The 17822-nt window shown below is 50.3% G+C and overlaps 1 protein-coding gene across 3 annotated transcripts in view; it reads left to right on the top strand.

Moving 5' to 3' along the window:
- Positions 1-17822, top strand: part of PAH (phenylalanine hydroxylase) — a 52116-nt gene that overhangs the window by 22155 nt on the left and 12139 nt on the right. For all 3 annotated transcript variants that reach the window (XM_028532270.2, XM_036019500.1, XM_036019501.1), the window contains 4 exons: positions 6911-6999; positions 13072-13139; positions 16051-16247; positions 17581-17716. In XM_028532270.2, coding sequence (XP_028388071.1) covers positions 6911-6999; positions 13072-13139; positions 16051-16247; positions 17581-17716 — 490 coding nt within the window. The remainder of the gene's footprint in view (positions 1-6910; positions 7000-13071; positions 13140-16050; positions 16248-17580; positions 17717-17822) is intronic.

Raw genomic sequence — 17822 nt, 5'->3', positions numbered from 1 at the left:
TAATGGTCCTGGCGTGGAAGCCCAGGGAATCCAGATTGCTTTGTAGAGGCAGGAGGGCTATTTATGTTATCTATCTATCTATCGATCTACCTATCTATCTATCTAGCCTTGGGGCAACTAGGATTTTATGTGTCTTTTTTATTTGGGTCAATTCACGAACCCACCGTTTAAGGGGAAAAAAATCATTGTGGAAAAGAGAAAGCAACACCGTTCTACTCATTTCTTTCCTCGCTGACACCTCCCCCCACCCCAAGCCCTCTGGGAGTTTTCTCTTTTCCGCTTCAGTGTTGCTGCCCTGAGGCGCAGAGCCATGGTAAGGCTGAAGTTTCAGATCGCTTGTTGGGAGTGGAAGGATAGAGGTCCTTGGGGGAATCTTAAAAGACTCTGAATTTTGGGCAAAACGGCACTCGTGTGTGCATGCATATTGTTAAGAGAGAAGGTTGTCGAAGCTATCTTGACTCCCAAAGAGATGATGAGAATCTTGACAGAGAAGCCGCTTAAGGCTAGCATAGGGGTGTTCCAGATGTTTGGGGTTGTGCCTCTTCCCACCACCTAGGCCCCCCTTTCTTCTCCCTCTTCCTCTGCTCCTCTATTCTGTGTCCTTTCTTTCCTTTGCCCCCTTGTCAGCTCCAGAACTCCCCCCCACCCTGCCGGGCACTCCACTTGGCCCCCTGTGTGCCTCTCAGGGCCGTAGATGCCCGTGGCCCCTGGTCTGCAGGAGCCGTGGGTCCGAGTGTTTCCAGGCTGCCTCCTGCAGACCTGGATGCTGGTCGGAGGTGCCGATGTTGCTGTAAGCCCTGGCAGCTGGGATTGGGACTTTTGTTTCAATAGGTCCCCTCTCCCCCAACACCCAGAATTTGCCTCTCCTGGGTCTGATTTCCTTAAGCCTTGTCCCTGATCTTCAAGGTGACAGCTGGTGAAGTCCTTCTCTTAATCCTTAGGCCTGGCCTGGGCCCTCTGAAGCCAGCAGGGCCAAGGAAGGGCTCCCGGAGGGAGGTGGGCATTCTCTGGAAGGCACTTTGCATGTCTTCCTTTGGACCCAGGGCAGGGTGACCGTAAGCCCAGCTGGAAGTGGCAGGTTATTAGACCTCAGTGCAATGTGAGCGCTCAGAACACAGAATTCGGTGTAAACATGTTTCTAACATAGTGACCTTTTTTAAATAAAAGGGCATTGGGAGGACAGTCCCAGTTTAGATTGGTGACTGGAATAAATGACCTTGCAGATCTTTTTAAAGATTGATTCATTTTTTCATTCTTATGCATTTACTCATTCCATTCATTTACCTCCACACATTTTTACTCTGTGCTTCGCGACTGGATCCCCTTTATCCGTCTGTTTCGCATTCTCATTTTAACATGTGGGCAGACCAAGACCAAATGCTTTGCCTGTCCTGCCCGCCAGCGCTGGGAACAGGCGCTGAACCCACCTCGCCCCACCTCGCCCTGCCCTCCGGGAGGAGGAGGCGAAGCGCTGGGCACCGCTAGCCTGAGACTTTCCTGAAGACCATCTCTTCTCTAGAAAGAAAGTAGATGCTCCTTGAAAGAGGGAAATAAAACCATCCAAAGCCTTCATCCTGCAGGATGTTGGCACGGCATCCCTTCTCTCATAGGGGGACATGTGATGAGCACAGCGACTGCTTTTCTTGGGGGCTGGAGGCCACTGCCTCAGGGGAGAGACACCCAGGAGCCGGGGAGGCGGGGGGTGAGAGCACCCTTCTATTTTGGGCCACAGAAATGGAGGATTTATTGCTCTTCCCGAGACAGGCTGGAGGCAGAAGTCTGGGGCAAGCCTGGGTGCCTCTTCAGCTAAACCCTGGGGCTGCTGGGAGTCTGGTGGAGGGAAGGGGTGAGATGGGACTCAGCCTGCACCTTGAATGGCTATAAATTTAAGAGGCTTGCTCTGACCCGCTGGCCTGGAAGCAGGCTCCAGCCAGGCCTGTGGGGCCCTTTGGCTCAGGAGCGCTCCCAAGCCAGCCGCCCCTTGGTCTGAGCTGAGCTGTTGACCCCGACCTAATGAGACTACAACGTGGGTGTCCAGGGCCAGCCCTCCCTCGGGTTGCTTCCCTTGGAACCAAATCAATATTCATTAACGATCTGCCCCCCAGCCCCGGGGAGCCTCTGGCTTCACAGAAGGCCTCTGTATCACCACGCTGCCCAAGTCATTCATTAACCACTGAGCCCAGCAGCCCGCGAGGCCACGGAGGGGCTCACGGAGGCCAGCCCACCACCGAGGTATTTGCAAAGGTCATTAATGAACTAATCTGATTTAACTTTTCAAAACAGAGGCCTGGGTCACTGGGTTCCCAGCATTGTGAGTGAGACTGGGTGGGGAGAGAGGCCTGTGACCTTCACTGAAGGAGAGAAAATGCGAAGGTGTGTGGTGTGAGGAGCTGACGGCTCAGACACTAAACGGTCACTACCCCTAAATCCAGGGAGGCCTGGCATGAAAGGTGGGGAGACCCAGGGCTGTGCTCGGGATTATCCTCAGGAGCCTTTGGATTCCTGGTTGAGTTTGCTCCCTCCTTTCCCTCTGCTGGTGGGAGAGCAGGAATCTCAAACCCAGGACCCCCCCACCCCACGCCTTACCTTATTCTGAGCCAGCCCAGCAGAGCAGGGACATGCCAAAGCCACAGAGTTCGAAGTCCAGCGTGGCGAGCCTCGCGAACTTGAGCCAGTCCTTTCATCTCTTTGAGCCTCAGTTGGCTTATCAGTAAAGCAGATGTAGTAATAATACTGCCTAGGATTTCTTTGAGAATTAAAGCAGACAGTGGAAGTAAAAAGTGCTTCGTACAGGATCGGGGACACTGTAAGCTCTCCAAAAATTATAACTTAAAAAAAAGTAGCTGTCATTTTTTTGTGTGGCTGGGAAACTCGGAAGACCCCAGTTGTAGAGGAGGGGGACACAGGTGTGAACTCTGGTGCTGCCACCAGTGGCCTGTGTGACCTTACTTACCTAGACCGATGTCTGTGTGTGTGCATGTGTGTGGTTCAAGTGTAATGATGACACCGATGGACCTACTGCGTGTTGGTTGCTTCTCGCCCCAGCCCAGGAGGCCAGTGAGGGATTGGCTGCCTCACCCATTTCACAGATGAGAAGCCAGAGGCTTAGGCATCAAGTACGTGCTGAGTTGCACAATTTTTGGGTGGGAGGGGGAAAACGTGAACACAGACCTGCTGGCTTCCGGTGCAGCGTGTGCACACCCATCACGCAGTACAAAGCACAGGCACACAGAAAGGCTTGGTCCGGATCCTGCCCGGGGTCCTCTGCAGTCTTTCCCCTTGAGCACTCGGCGGCCGCACACTGCTTGCTTTACAGCCCTGCCCCCGTCGGTCGGTCTCTTCCTCAGAAAGGGAGGCATGTCAGGCCCTCCATACTGTCTTCCCAACACCCAGAACCTTCCTCTCCTGGGTCTCATTTCCTTACGCCTTGTCTCTGCTCCCCAAGGTAACAGCTGGTGGACCCTTCCTAGTCACTAGGCCTGGCTTGGGTCCTCTTCCTACCCAGATGAGACACCGGCTATACTCTCAGCTCTGCCAACCCTTGAATCTTGTGCGTCTTTGCAAACTTCTCAAGTTCACCAATTTTTCTTTTTCCCACCCCGAGTCTGAGCTAAGTCATGTTACCCAACTAATGGTTTCCCTTTGCAGCGCAAAAATCAAACCAAAATAAAACAAACAAAAACAAAAAAAGGAACCCAGAGCTGAAAAATATGCTGGTTTTGCTGCTCTCTGGCGTTCAGATGAGAAACAGCCAGCGCGTACATCAAGCTGAAAATATGCTGGTTCTGCTGCCCTCTGGCGTTCGGCTGGGAAACAGCCAGCACGCCCAGCTTCCATCTGCGGAGTGAGAACCCTGTTTCTTTGGTGCGAGGAGAACGGATCATGGTAGAGGCAATGACATTTGGGAACCGAACAAATGCGGTGACTATACTTTCAGAAACGAGCGAGGTTGACACACTGACTGAACTGGAACTATATTTTCATGTCTCTTGGCCAGGCTCAGCCCTTCACAGGCATTCCGCAGTTCTCAGAATATGAAAGCCCAGAGGGATTGCATCCAACACTCCACATTTTATGGAGAGGTAAACTGAGGCTCAAGACTGGAAAGCCTGTTAATCTTGCTGACCTCGAGAAGAAAGGAAAGCATGGGTAGAAGTTCGGGGGACGAAGTGGGAAGCCAGGTTCCATGCTAGGTGAGCAGTGTGTGGGGCGCAGAGTCATCTGGCAGCTGGTCCCCAGGAGGCTGAGAAGAGACTACGCTCCCTGTCACTCTATCGGTCAAGCGGTGATAGAGCCCCGGGAACGGGGCTGCTATGTGGACTGGCTGACGCAGGGCACGGAACGGTTCAGGACAGTGCCCGGCATGCAGCACGTGGTATACAAGCAATAGCCTGAACTACCACCACCACCACGTCTGTTCCTGTTACTGGTATCAAAGGGAGCCGGTCCGGAGAAGTGGGCTGGGTTCCAGGGACAGGGAAACCTCCAAGCGGAAAGCCGCAAAGACAGCCAAGCAGCCCGGCCCCAGGGCCAGCCCCACAGACCCACGTGCTCTGCACTATCCCGAAAGTGGTGGGTGGGACCGCTTCTCAGTCAAGACCTGAGATCAGAGTCAGCCAGGCCTGCGTTAGAACCCTGCCTCTGCTGTTCTCTAGCAGTGTGTGCGCGGGTTTGCCGCTCAACCACTCTGTGCCTTAGCTTCTTCATTTGTAATATGGGGAGACCAATAATACCCACCTCATAGGTGGAATACTTAGAATAGCACTCAGTATTAGTTTTTATTACTCACATAGACAATAGAGAGCTTAGAACCTCAGACCTAGGGAAACAAGGCTCTAAATGAACTTTTATTTTTTATTATTATTTTAAAATGAAACTTTATTAGTGCTGTTGACATAACCCTCTTGTTTTGGTGGCTGGTTCTTGCCTGTTGCTCCCATGTCTAGATCATAGATGACATTTCCCATGTATGGCCACTAGATGGCACACATGTTCTTTCCCTCCCCACCTGAGCCTTTGGGCCAGAATCAGAAATAACCTGCCAGTGACAGAAAGATACCTTTTATGGGCCAGACACTGGGCTGTGCCCTTTGTCTAAATTCTCATTTACTCCTCACAGTAATTCACATATTAAAAGAGGCATTCCACCTAAAATGCTAAGCACCATGCCAGGCACATGGCAAGGCCTCCAAAGATGTTTCCTCTTCTTCCTATTGTTGTTGCTATTGTTCCAGCTTTTCCTGTGAGCACTGAGCACAGAGAAGATAAGGAGCCTGGATTCGAAGCCACACCTGGTTGACTGCAAGTTCAGCATCTTTCCCCCTAAATCTTTTTTTCGGGGGAATGTGGAGTGCCAGGGCTTGCTTCCCATGCCCCCCCCCCCCCATGCCTACTTTTGCTCTCTGATATTTTCTGGGTCTACCACTTTCTTACTTCCTGTGTGATCTTAAAAGTTATTTAGGCTTTCAGAACCTCAGTTTCCCATCTGTATAATCAGAGTCATGATACTTTACTAATTGGGGGGATACTTCAGAAATGGCAACTAAACCAGAGCTGACCCTGTGCATGATGGTTAGTTATTAATGCCTTACATGTTAATAGGACTAGACTTCCTTCCTTCCTTCCTTCCTTCCTTCCTTTTTTCTTTTCTCCTTCCCTCCTTTCCTCCTTCTGGACATCTGGAACTACAGTGCACTATGGCCCCTGCCCTCGGGGACCTTACAGTCCAAAACGTTCTAGTCTCTGTTCATTGCTGGGACAGTTTTACCCCCAGGGTGTCTTCTTTCCTGTAGGCCACAGGCATTTGGGGGCCACCACCTGCTCTCCCCACCAGGGGCCCTCTCTATCGGGGCCCAGTTTCTGTAGGCCACACACCTGAGACCCCATCTCGTCCCCGGCTGTGCTGCTTCAAAAGCACGCAAGTCCACGGATTCCTTGGGTTCTGCCGGGCACCTGCTACCTGACTCCACTCGCATCACCATTGGCTTTCGGGTTGGCTTTGGCATCACGAGATTCTGCCAGGATGCCTGGGGGCCTTTGTGAGGAGACACGTGATGGGAAGAGGAGGTCACGTGGGCTCATCCTTGCTGACAATAAAACAGCTCTGGGTTTTATCTGATTTCTATTCTGGGGTTACATGTAATACTTTGCTGCTAAGAAAAACATCAAAAATGACTCCATTCTCCCATGACAGGTTGGGAGGGAGATGAATTTTGGGGTAATTCAGAGAAAATCTCCAGGAAAGAAAATACGTTTGTGAATGTGTTTTAAAATTGCTTTCCAAGGTGCTAAGAGAAATAAGCCAGAGACAGACAAATACTGCATGGTGTCACTTATGTATGGACCCGAAAACAGATTAAACTCATGGAGATGGAGAGTAGCTAAGTAGTTGCCAGGGGCTGGGGGAGGGGAAGTATGGAGAAGGTGGAAGGGCGCAGCCTTTCAGTCACACGGTGAGTAGGGGTTGAGGATGTAACCAGAACGTGGTGATTATAGTTAGTAACAACTGTGTTGTGTAATTGAGATGAGCTCAGAGAGTAGAACTCAAATGTTCTTACCCCTCCCCACTCCGAAAAGAGAAATGTGTGTGAGGTGAGGGTGTGGGAATTAGCGCGTGGCGGGGAATCCTTTCACGATGTTTGTGGACAACGAATCACAGTCACGGACACTTTAAATATCTTACAACTTTGCCGGTTACTCTTCCACAAAGCTGAACTAAAAAAATAAAATTAGTTTTCCAGGAAAACAAGATTTCCTGTTTGAATCGGCAATGCGGTGACTATCAGGTGCCTTAACTTTCACCACCATTGATGAGTTGGGGCTGATGACGCGCCTGTGCCCCTGGCGGCGTCTTGGGCCGGCCGTGCCCTGCGGGCCTGCCGCTCAGGACTTTGTCTTCTCTGTGTTGCAGTGCCCTGGTTCCCGAGAACCATCCAGGACCTGGACCAATTTGCCAACCAGATCCTCAGCTACGGAGCAGAACTGGATGCAGACCACCCGGTGAGTGCAGGGCCCTGCCCGCGTGATTCTTTCGGTCCTCCCCTCCCCCTCCTACTCCCATCACCCCCTTTGGAGCAGCACCTTCGTCTGTTTGCTCGTGCGTCAGTCTCTACCGAGGGCCTACTTAACGATACGGTGACGTCATCATTGTGCGGTGACGTCATTGTGGTTGGAGCGACCGTGGGTCAGCCTCCAGAAACTACTGTTTCTGTACAATACAGGTGTGTGGGTGTGCACCGCCCCCAGCGCACACATGTGTAAGTCCTCTTTGTTCCTCTGACTTCCTCCAGTTCCGGAGGCTAAAGTCTAGGGCCTGGGAGACAGTAAGCTGTTCTAAGCGCTTGGCCAGGCCCCCTGGGACGTGGGGAGTGGTGACCCGGGGACAGGATCTCGGAAACTGAGTGGAAGGTGCTGGTCAGATAGGGAGAAAGAGATGCTCCAGTCTGAGGAAACAGCGTGTGCAAGGCTCAGGGTCCCGAAAGCACCCGGGAGACTCAGGGTGGCTGGGTGGTGTGCTGGGCGTGAGGATCAGAAGCAAGCCGGTCTGAGGCGCCCGATGCAGAACTCAGACTGTGTCGTGTGTCCTGGGGCAGGGCAGTGGGTCCTTCCGTGGTCTCTGGGTAGAGGACAGGCGTGGGGAGATCTTCCCCCCCTTTCCTCCAGGCGGAGGGTCCGGGAGCTGCAGCCCAGCCCAGGCTCGAAGCCGGTTCCGACCGCCCCTGTAGGTGAGGGCGCCACCACCCGGGTGACTGCCCTTCACTGTCCACCCAGGAAAATGCCTTCGTTCACAGATCTTTAAATGACTTAAGGCTACTTTCGTTTGCGGTGGTTTAATAGGACTCTAACAGAAGTGTCTGCATTTCTTCCATTGTCTGTTTTTCTTTTTTCACATCGAGGGGGCCCTTACTGTTGAGTGCATTGTCGACGACCCCCTTCAACACGCGTCTGTCTGGGTCCCCTGGGCCGTGGGCCCCAGGAGCAAAGCACCTCCAAAGACAACGTTTCTCTGAAAAGCTGTCTGGTGGCCTCTGGCCCAGTCACGGGATCAGCCCGTCTGGGTCCCTTCTCCTCTCCCCAACCTCCAGTCCCCCGGCCCTGACCCCGTCCCTTCCGCTGGCCACACTCCTGCCCTCGGAGGATGTGAGAGGAGAGGCCCATCCACGGGCTGACCTTAAACCTCTGGAATTAATTTCTCCTTAGAGACCCAGCCCACGTCTTTGGCTCCCTGGCCTCTCAGTGTCACGCATTTTGTCATAAAACTGCAATTTATCAGGTACACGGTCCCCCCGACGAGGAGGCCAGGCTCTCTCTGTTCCTGCCTGTGACTTCTCATCAGATCAGGGAACTGACACGCCAAGGACAGAGCAAACCCTCCAGGGTGTGAGGAGAGGGGCGGATGTTCCTCCGCGGGGACCCTCTGTTCCGCACCGCGCCGTCCCGGCGTCTGGCCGAGCAGCTTGTCTCGCCCGGAGCCCCGCTCTTGGCAGCAGGTGCTGATGTTTGACCCGATGCCCCCTGCCCCGTCAGGGCGTCCAGCACAGCTGCTCTGAGAAATGAGGCCAGGGAGGAAGGACTGTCCCCGAAACAGAGGTCAAGGACATCTGCCTTGGGGCGTTTGGGAAGAGGGGACATGAGCTAGGATAGCTGCCCTCCACTCTGTCCGCCCCGCCGGCCCCCCAGCCCTGTTCTCTTTCCTCTGTCCACACATCAGTGATTAAGCACGTGATACTCAGAGTGAGCGTTTCGGGGCCATGGATGGTATGCTAGGCACTGTGGGAAATGCTTTACCTGCATTTAAAAAATTTAAATGTTCTAACCCGTGGGAAGGTTGTGCTTTCTCGCTCTCAGATGAGAAATCTCAGCCCTGGGAGGGCTGTGCAGCCTCACGTGCCTGTGAACAGTGTCCCTGGCCATGTGCAGGGAAGGGGGTGGAAATGGTTAATGGGACCTGAACCCTGCCCTCCCGGAGCCTCAGGTGTAGGGTCCAGGGAGGAGGGGTGACTCCTCTTCCCAGAGGGATGGCCAAGGGGACTGGGACACCACTGTGAGCCTGGCATTGTGTGGGGGTGGGGGGGGCGGGCGGGGGTGGGCATGGTGTGTTTGAAGAATTAAAATAAGACCAGTTTGGACAGATTTGGAGTCATAATATGTGGGCAGCTGTAGGTCAGCACAGAGCTGGACATGTAAGCAGGGCAAGAGCACATAAAGCCTCGTGGACTGTCTTAAGGATTTTGGACTACATCCTGAAAGTGGTGAGATGCCATTGAAAGTTTTAAGGATGGGCATGATGCCACCAGACTTGCCTTTTGTAAAGTCTGTTTGGGCCGAAGTTGAGGGAGAATGTTCTGGAGAGGAGACAAGAAAGCAGTCATGTAGTCCAGACAAGAAATGGCGGAGGCCTGAATCAAGGTGTAACAGTGAGGATAAGGTAGGAAAAAAAAAAAGCCAGACTCAAGATATTTCACAGAAAAAAAATGGACAAAAATTGACTTTTGGATGTGAAGGCAAGGAGGAGGAGAGAAGTGAAACAGTGACGCCCAGGTTACCGGCACGGGCAACCAACCCAGGTCTCTGAGTCCTTTCCAGGCAGGCTTCATCGGGGGTGACCACGGTTCACAGCACAGTGCGGGCAACAGCAGGGGGCGGGAGCAGCACTGCCCATGTCCCTTGGTTCGCAGGCCTTTGGCCCATGTCTACAGGATGGCAATGGTAGATATTTAAGAATGTCCCTTTGAACCTCTTGGCTCCTGTGTACCAACCTTCCTCTTGTTGGCTTGGGGCTGATAGGATGCAAAAAGGCTCTCCTTGCTGGCCTACATGGACTGTAAGTAGCAAGGTGAGAATTCTCTAGGTGCTGCTTGACAAGCCCAAGGATGGGTGATGGGGCTTGGTGACCCTTCCACAGAACATCCTTTTTGCATTCTGAGCAAGATGTCTCAGCTTCTGGACTTCCCGCCGTAGTGCACAATGCATTATTTTTTGACTGTCTCCTTTAAAAAAAAGATTTTATTTATTTAGTTTTAGAGAGAGCGGAAGGGAGGGAGAAAGAGGGAGGGAAACATCAGTGTGAGAGAGAAACATGATTGTTGTCTTTCAGAGGTGCCCCGACTGGGGACTGAACCCATGACCCAATCATGTGCCCTGACCAGGAATCAAACTGGTGGCCTTTTGCCTTGCAGGATAATGCCCCACCAACTAAGCCACACCAGTCAAGGTGAATGTTTCCTTTATACTTAGGATTTTACTTGATCTAATCCACCCAACATTGTGTGGTCGCTACCATGAACTGTCTCATTTTACTAACTGACCTGTGGCCAGGCTCCTAGCGATCAAATGGGTTAAAAATCCAACCCAGCCCATCAGACATTTTTTAGGTTAAAATTTGTCTTTAGTCATTTTATTTTTTTAATTTTATTTTTTCAATGAGAGTTGACATTCAGTATTATTTTATATTAGTTCCAGCCTGTCTGATTAAAGATGGCATTTCTGAGGTTTAACCTTGGCCATGATATCAAGAAATGGTGACATCAAGGCCTCTGTCTAGAGAAATACTCAGAAGGCTTTTTTGTATAGCTGCCCTTCCCCCCAAACCCCCACAAAAACAAAATCCCACTCTTCCACACCCTCAAGTAACAAAAATCCCGAGAGCAAGGGAAGTGATCGCATGTCGACTTTGCATCCTGTAGAATTCTCTCTGCTTTCTTCCATCTGTCCTCCCTCTCCCGCCCTCCCCTCATCCCTTCTCCACCAGCAATACATTTTCCTGTCAAAACATACTTGGTTACCCACAGTGCAACCAAAATTGCTGCTATTAGCTTAATTGAGACAGGGTGATTATAAATAAATTACACGCAGCGCCACCGACATTGCCGCTATTAGCGTAAACCGACACAGGATGATGCGTCATCTCCAACTGCAGCTTCATTTGGAGTGCGTGCCACAGGGCTGTGGAGGCCTGTGGTCACCCGGCAGCCCGAAGGCCGCAGGGCCCACTCCCTGAGAGACGGACTTCAAGGTTACATTTTGCTGGTAACTGAGAGAGCAAAAGCCCAAAGTCCATGCAGCCTCTTGGTGGGGTCCACTTGCAGGCTAGTAATGAGCTCTTTAGCAACTCTGAGCTGAAAAAGGACCCTGGTGAGAAACCATCCCATAGAGAAAACCTGTGTGATAGAGTACATGTGTGCTGGTGCATCTCAATGAACGAATCTGCCGCCCCTTTCTGTAATGAATACGGTGGGTTTTTACTAGTACTTTACTTTTTTCCAGCTGTGGCCTCCCTACACGCACACACAAGAAAACTTCAAAAGCATAGATAGTACACAAGAATAAAACTGTTACTTTTTCTCATGTTCACGACACTGTTAGGCTCTGGTGTACTCCATCCTTTCATTTATATCTTTATATATTCCCTCTGACATAGCTGACATCTATGGGATCCACGATTCTGTATTAAGCTCTTTTTTTCATGGATGGAAAGATATTTAAGCCTTACATTACAGATTAAAGATAAAGAGTCCACCAGGGAGAAGTTGTCCTGGGTGTCCCGTTTCTGGAGGCAGCGTGAGGGGCTGGAAATCCACGGGTGAAGGGGATTTTTCTTCGTCTTCCTAATTTTCTGCTGCAACCCTCGAACCTCCACTCAGCAGCCTGGGTAGGACCAGAAAGCCCCGGTGGAGGTTCTCATTCTGTCGTTAAGGATTCTCGGGCAAGTGACCCTCTGAACTTCTTGCCTTCCTCGGATAGACGTTCTGTTCTCCAAGGCACCTCTCAAGGCACGAGTTTACACTTCATATTTCGGAGCTGTTAAAAGCCATTTGCTACTGACTGTTAAATAAGACTAGGAGAGGAAGCTGATGAGGGTGACTGTCACGACGGAGCCTTCATGATCGACGTCCATTGCATTTACATTTTGAGTTCGAAGTATGGAGGTGTGTTCTCCGTTAGCCCAGGAGACAGGCTCCCTTTGAAAAGAATGTGCTAGTGCTGCCGGGAAGTCGGATCGTGGTGCCCAGTTTCCTTATCACAGCCTCTCAGAGCAACTTGCCTTCCCCCCGAAGAAGCAGGCCCAATGGTCGTTGTAATTTTTCAGATTCCTAAGCTTTTCTACCTGCAATTAATGATTGAAAACCACTCAATGCTCTAAGGAAAATGAGTTATACTTTGTAATAATCACGTCATAGACTATTTTCTACACTAATCATCTTAACTTATCTGGAACTTAGGTTTGGAATGAAAAAAAAATGTATGGTAATTTTGCTTCACTTTTCCAGTGTGAAACATTTGCATTTCTTTATTTCCCAAAATATACACATATCAGTGAGGTCAAAAAGTATGTGTTTTCACTGTCTGACTGACTTCACTTAGCCTAATGCCATCAAAGTCCACCCATACTGTCAGAAGATTTTCCCTTCCTTTTTTATGGCTGAATAATAATCATATATAATGCAAATTACTCATTCACCCATCAGTGAAACCTTCGGTTGTTTTCATGTCTTGGCTATTGTGAATTATGCTGCAGTTAACATGGGGGGGGGTACAGATATCACATTAAAATAGCCTACCTTACAAGTTTGGTAAGTTTGGCTACACACAGACTGGTATAAAGTAAGCAGTGAATAAATGGCATTTTAAAAAATTGCAGTAATGGTAAGCACATACTGTTTGTCTTTCAAGAAGTTAAGAAGTGGTGTTAGACACCATCGATCAAGCGTTTAGTGGATGTTGTATATCTTCGTCATAGATGAGTATCCTACCAGCTTTGCCTAATTTAGCAAGTGTCCACTTTACAAATGCTATGGTTGAGACTTTTTAAAGCCTGTACACTCTTTTGCACTCTGAAACCCCGTGGCACAGAGGCTCACACCGAGTTGAAGGTGTGGCTCATATGTGTCACTCATCACGTGGTGGGAGGGCTTGCCCTCAGTCTCACTGAGACTTTATTTTCAGCGTGCAATCATGACAGGGAGAGGCGCACTGTCCAAGCTCAAGGGCTCCCTATGCACAAGTGTGCATAGGTGTGCAAGGCCTCTCGCTCCAAAGCCTTGAGATTAGCAAGTATCTCCTTTCTCCTAGGGTTTTAAAGATCCTGTGTACCGCGCAAGACGGAAGCAATTTGCTGACATAGCCTACAACTACCGACAGTAAGTCTGCCATGATGGGTGGGGGGAAGAGAGGGGAGCATGCTGCTAGCCTGCCTCTCCCTTGGCCAAGGCTGGAAAACACAAGCATGGAGAGCCCTGCCACGAATACGTGTGTGCATGCACGCGCACACACGTGTGTGTGTGTGTGTGTGTGTGTGTGTGTGTAGACCCTCCCTTTAATAACACCTGTGAAAAAAAAAATCCTGCTAGACAAAACAAATTACCCACTGGCTGAGGCCCAGCTCCCCTCCTAGGCTTTGTTGTGTAATTACGCAGTGATGTCTGAAGTAATTATAAAAGGCCTCAGTCCTGAATAAAAGAGCCGCTGGTATTCTCCATATTAAACAAGGAAGGAGGAAAAAAAAAAGAGAGTCATTTACATTCAAGAAGCAGTTGGCTGCTTTACTAAAATAACGAATCACGTGAGGCTCTAGGCCAGCCAGCCCCAGCGTTCTCCTTTCATCCGATCCGACCCACCTGTGAAGGGCAGTTTTCCCATAGGGCCTTCTTCCCCTCCTGGGATTCTCTGCTCCTCCGCTACCTTCTCTTAGCCGAAGGAAAAAGCAAACATCGAATATGTTATTTGCAAGAGGACTGGTGTGCTGTGTTGAGTCCTGAGGAGCCTCAGAGATGCTCCCACAAGAAACTCAGTGTCTGGAGGTCGGAGCCCCATTCCTGAGTCCAGGGCATGAGAAAAGATGTGCATGAGAAGAAGCTTAGCAATTGGCCAGAACAGCGAGTAATGGTTCTTTAAGAACTTGGGCTGTGAAGGCGATAATGGAGATGACAGGTCTCTATGCTGAAGACAAAGTCACCTTTTGAATGAGAAAATTTCCTTCTCTGAATGACTCCTGGTAGTGGGAGGACCCAGAACTGTGCTGACCTTGGCCTAGCACGTGTGGGTTTTGGCCTGTGGCAAGCAGGAATCAGAGAATGTGGGGACTTCTCTCTTCTGTCCTTACCTTTGGCCCAGCACGGCAGGTGGACACCATCAACTCAGGTATAGATAAGAGTCCTTCTTCAGCTAATCAACAATAATAGATCACATTATTACCTTCCTGCTATGTCTGGGGCTTTGCTAAATGCTTTGTTTACATTATTTCATTTAGTGTTAACAGTAACTCCCCATTTTCCCGATGGGAAAACTAAAATAACGTGTTAAAGTAACAGTGAAGTAACTTGTTAAAGACATACTCTAGTAAGTGGCATGCTCTGGTTTTGAACTCAGGCTTGTTTTACTCCAAAGTCCTGCTCGATCTCTTCCCTGAGTGCCCGAGAACTCTCAAAGTCAGGAGACTGTACTTTTCCATCTAGTTTACTTTCTGCTGGTTTTTCGCCTTCCTTTCTGCCGTTTCTTCTCAGTCTCCTCTGGCCAGTTCCTCCCACCCCAGAAACTGTAACATCTTTCAGGACTCAACCTTGGCCCTCTTCCTTGGCTTGTGCTGCCCTCCCTGCCAACCCCCTACCCCACATTCGGGTCTCTAGCACCTTCCCCAAGATTGCTCCACATGGGGATCAAACTCATGCATCATGAATCATAGAATCTCAGTGTATTGATCAGTTGATGAAATGTGTCTCTGAGTAGTTAGCCCATGCAACAGCTGCACAGGCTAGGCCTAGAGAGGCACTAGATCGCCCAAGGCCACTCAGCTATGACATGGCACAGCCAAGTACTGAACCCAGCTCTGTCCATTTCCAAAGCCTGTTCTTTTCCTTCATCAGCACTTAGCCCTGAAACAATGGTGCGTCTTCAGGCAGAGCCTTACCTGATGCTCTTTTTACAATCCCTGCTGGTCATTACTGGACCTTGTCTTGCTTTTAATACTTAAGCAATAATCTGTCTTTCCCCACTAATCTGTGCCCATCTTTCTGTAGAACATAACAGTGAACTTTGCTTTCCTGTCCTTGGATGAGCTACAATTCTGAGAAGGCAGGAGTGACCTAGTTTGGAGCCTGATGATGACGAGCTGTTATTCTGACTTGAGATAAGCAGTCTCGCCTTGTCCCAGATGCTGTGCATCCTGTTAGAAAACAGGCCCGTGGCCCACAGAACAGTCACTCATCTTTGAAGTCAGGCTTTCTTTGGCTTTATTTTATTTCACTGTTCAGAACACAGCTCATTCTTCATTTTTAAAAGGACCTTTGAAACTAAGGACTCCTAAACTATAGCATGTCACCTGGGAGCTTATTAGAATCGAGATGCCTGGACCCTCCCGTCCCCACAGATTCATGGTCTACAGGGCAGGGCCAACGTATGTACTTCACCGAGCTCCCTGTGGTTCTGTCGTGGCACAGCAGAAGACGCTAGGTAAGCAGGTTGTATACCTAGCATGCACTTCAGTACCTTTGTAACTTCCCAGGAGCAGAAATAACAAATCCAGAAAGTGCAAGCCCACTAAGCAAGGGTCTCGAGCTCTTGGTGCACATATTAAATCCACTGTAGCCCACAGATATAATTGCTTTAGTTAACATGCTACAAAACTTGAGTTGAACTTGGATGCCTTTGTTTAGAAAGAGGGTGCACTCTGCAGAAGTCTTACCCCCACCCTCCTGTTGTCCTCACCTACTAGTTTACACATTTACATTACCTGTCTGCCCTCTGAGGTAAGTGAATTTCCATCTTACCTAAACAATTGGAGAGAGAAGAGAGCAGAAAGGCCAAGTGACTTCCCACTGTGACAGCAAGTCCTTGGTGCAGTGGATGAGGTGAGACCTTGTATTGTCACCTAACCAAATCAGTTGAATGTTTCCTACATCAAGAAGCGGAATTCCCCTCTTTCAAATACCTTATAGAGTCCAGGTGGCGGCAGCTCACAGATCCTGGACCATCTCCCTCTGCTGATGCTCCTTCACCCACCCAGCACTGTGCACCCGCCCTGCCGGAGACCAATAACTCTTGCCTGTATTCTAGTGGGCAGCCCATCCCGCGAGTGGAGTACACAGAGGAGGAAAAGAAAACATGGGGGACGGTGTTCAAGACCCTGAAGACCTTGTACAAAACCCACGCTTGCTACGAGCACAATCACATCTTCCCACTGCTGGAGAAGTACTGCGGCTTCCGTGAGGACAACATTCCCCAGCTGGAAGAGGTTTCCCAGTTCCTGCAGTGTGAGTCCGCAGCAGGGCCAAGGGGAAGGGGCGGGTGGCAATGCACTCAGGTCGACCCTCCCAGGAAAACCAAAATGTCCCTGCTGAGCTCTGCCTCCCCACAAGTAGACACCAGGCATGAATTTTGCCTTATCGATGCCCCTGAATAGTGTTTTATTTTTTCATACTCAAAGCCTGGGTCTCTCAGCCAGGGCTCTCCTTGCACCTCTGCTATGTTCTGAGATGGCTGCAGGGTGCCTCTGGGTAAGAAATGTGTCATTTGTGGGGCAGCGTGAAGAGCCCTGAGCTCTAAGTCCACATCCATCCATCTGGTGTGAATCGTGCTCTGACTTTCTCTCGTTGGGTGAGCTGACCTCAGTGTGCCATCTGTCCAGTGGGGCCTGTGCCAGCCTTTGAGCCTTTCCTATGGGGCAATAGTGACAATAAAATAAGACATTGCATGGGAAAGCACCACCGTGGTGATATATCCACGGTAGGTGCTCAGTGCATTTGGACTCCGAGTACCTCAGTGGGGACACCCATTATTGGGGTGACTGGCCTCTTCCCATCATTTCCAGGAAGGTAAGTGTTTCCCTCCCTGCCAGGAGGGGTTGTTAGTTCAGCACAAACTGTCAGCTGTATTACTGACAAAGGCAGCTCAGAGAATGCGTTGGAGCTGTGCAGCCGCTGTGGGCTTCCTGGTATCCCACCCCTAGGTGAGGTGTGCCTACCTGACAATTCAGCAGCACAGCGTGCAGTCCACTGCGTGGCCAAGAGCAGGCCAGAGCGTGCTCCTCTGTGGACACACAGACAATCAAGAGAGAAAGGGATGACCCAGTGGCATTGAGAATATTCATTCCTCTTCCCAAAGGCTCCAGCGAGAGAAGTCACTGCTCCTCAGGGGGTGGTCTGTGTGAGGTGCCATAGGGGAGCTGGGGTGCTCCTTTTGTATTTTCCTCCCTGGGAAGTGTAGTGACAATTTCCTCTGCGCTCTGGAAACAAGAGGAGTGGGGAGTAAGTGTTTCAACTTCACCAACAATAAATTTATCGGATGTTTTCAAAGTGCTGGGTATGTGAAATTACTTGATTAGCTCCGTTGATTCTTAGGATAATCTTAAGAAGAAGTATTCATCCACCTGTTGCAGATGAGGAAACCGAGGCTTAGAGAAGTGAATGGACTTGGTCTACATCACCCAGCTAGACAGCATTGGGGCAGACATTTGAGGCCCAGTCTCCCTGGCGTCGGCACCCGTCCTCCTGGACAGCTGGGTGTACTGCTTCCCTACCTAAGGCTTCAGGCCTCTCTGCTTCTTCTGTGATGGGTGTTGAGTTTTCTTTCTGCTTTGCTCCCTAGCTTGCACTGGCTTCCGCCTCCGACCTGTGGCTGGCCTGCTTTCCTCTCGAGATTTCCTGGGTGGCCTGGCCTTCCGAGTCTTCCACTGTACCCAGTACATCAGACATGGGTCCAAACCCATGTATACACCTGAACCGTGAGTACTGCCCCCCTACCCCACCAGTTGCCAGCGACAGTGTATGCCGCCTCTCCCTCATTCGGGAATGTGGTTTGGGTTCATGGCGGACTGATCCATAAAACAA

Source organism: Phyllostomus discolor, chromosome 2 (genome assembly GCF_004126475.2).
Source record: "Phyllostomus discolor isolate MPI-MPIP mPhyDis1 chromosome 2, mPhyDis1.pri.v3, whole genome shotgun sequence".
Lineage (NCBI taxonomy): Eukaryota > Metazoa > Chordata > Mammalia > Chiroptera > Phyllostomidae > Phyllostomus > Phyllostomus discolor.
This window is presented reverse-complemented; position numbering and strand designations above follow the sequence as displayed.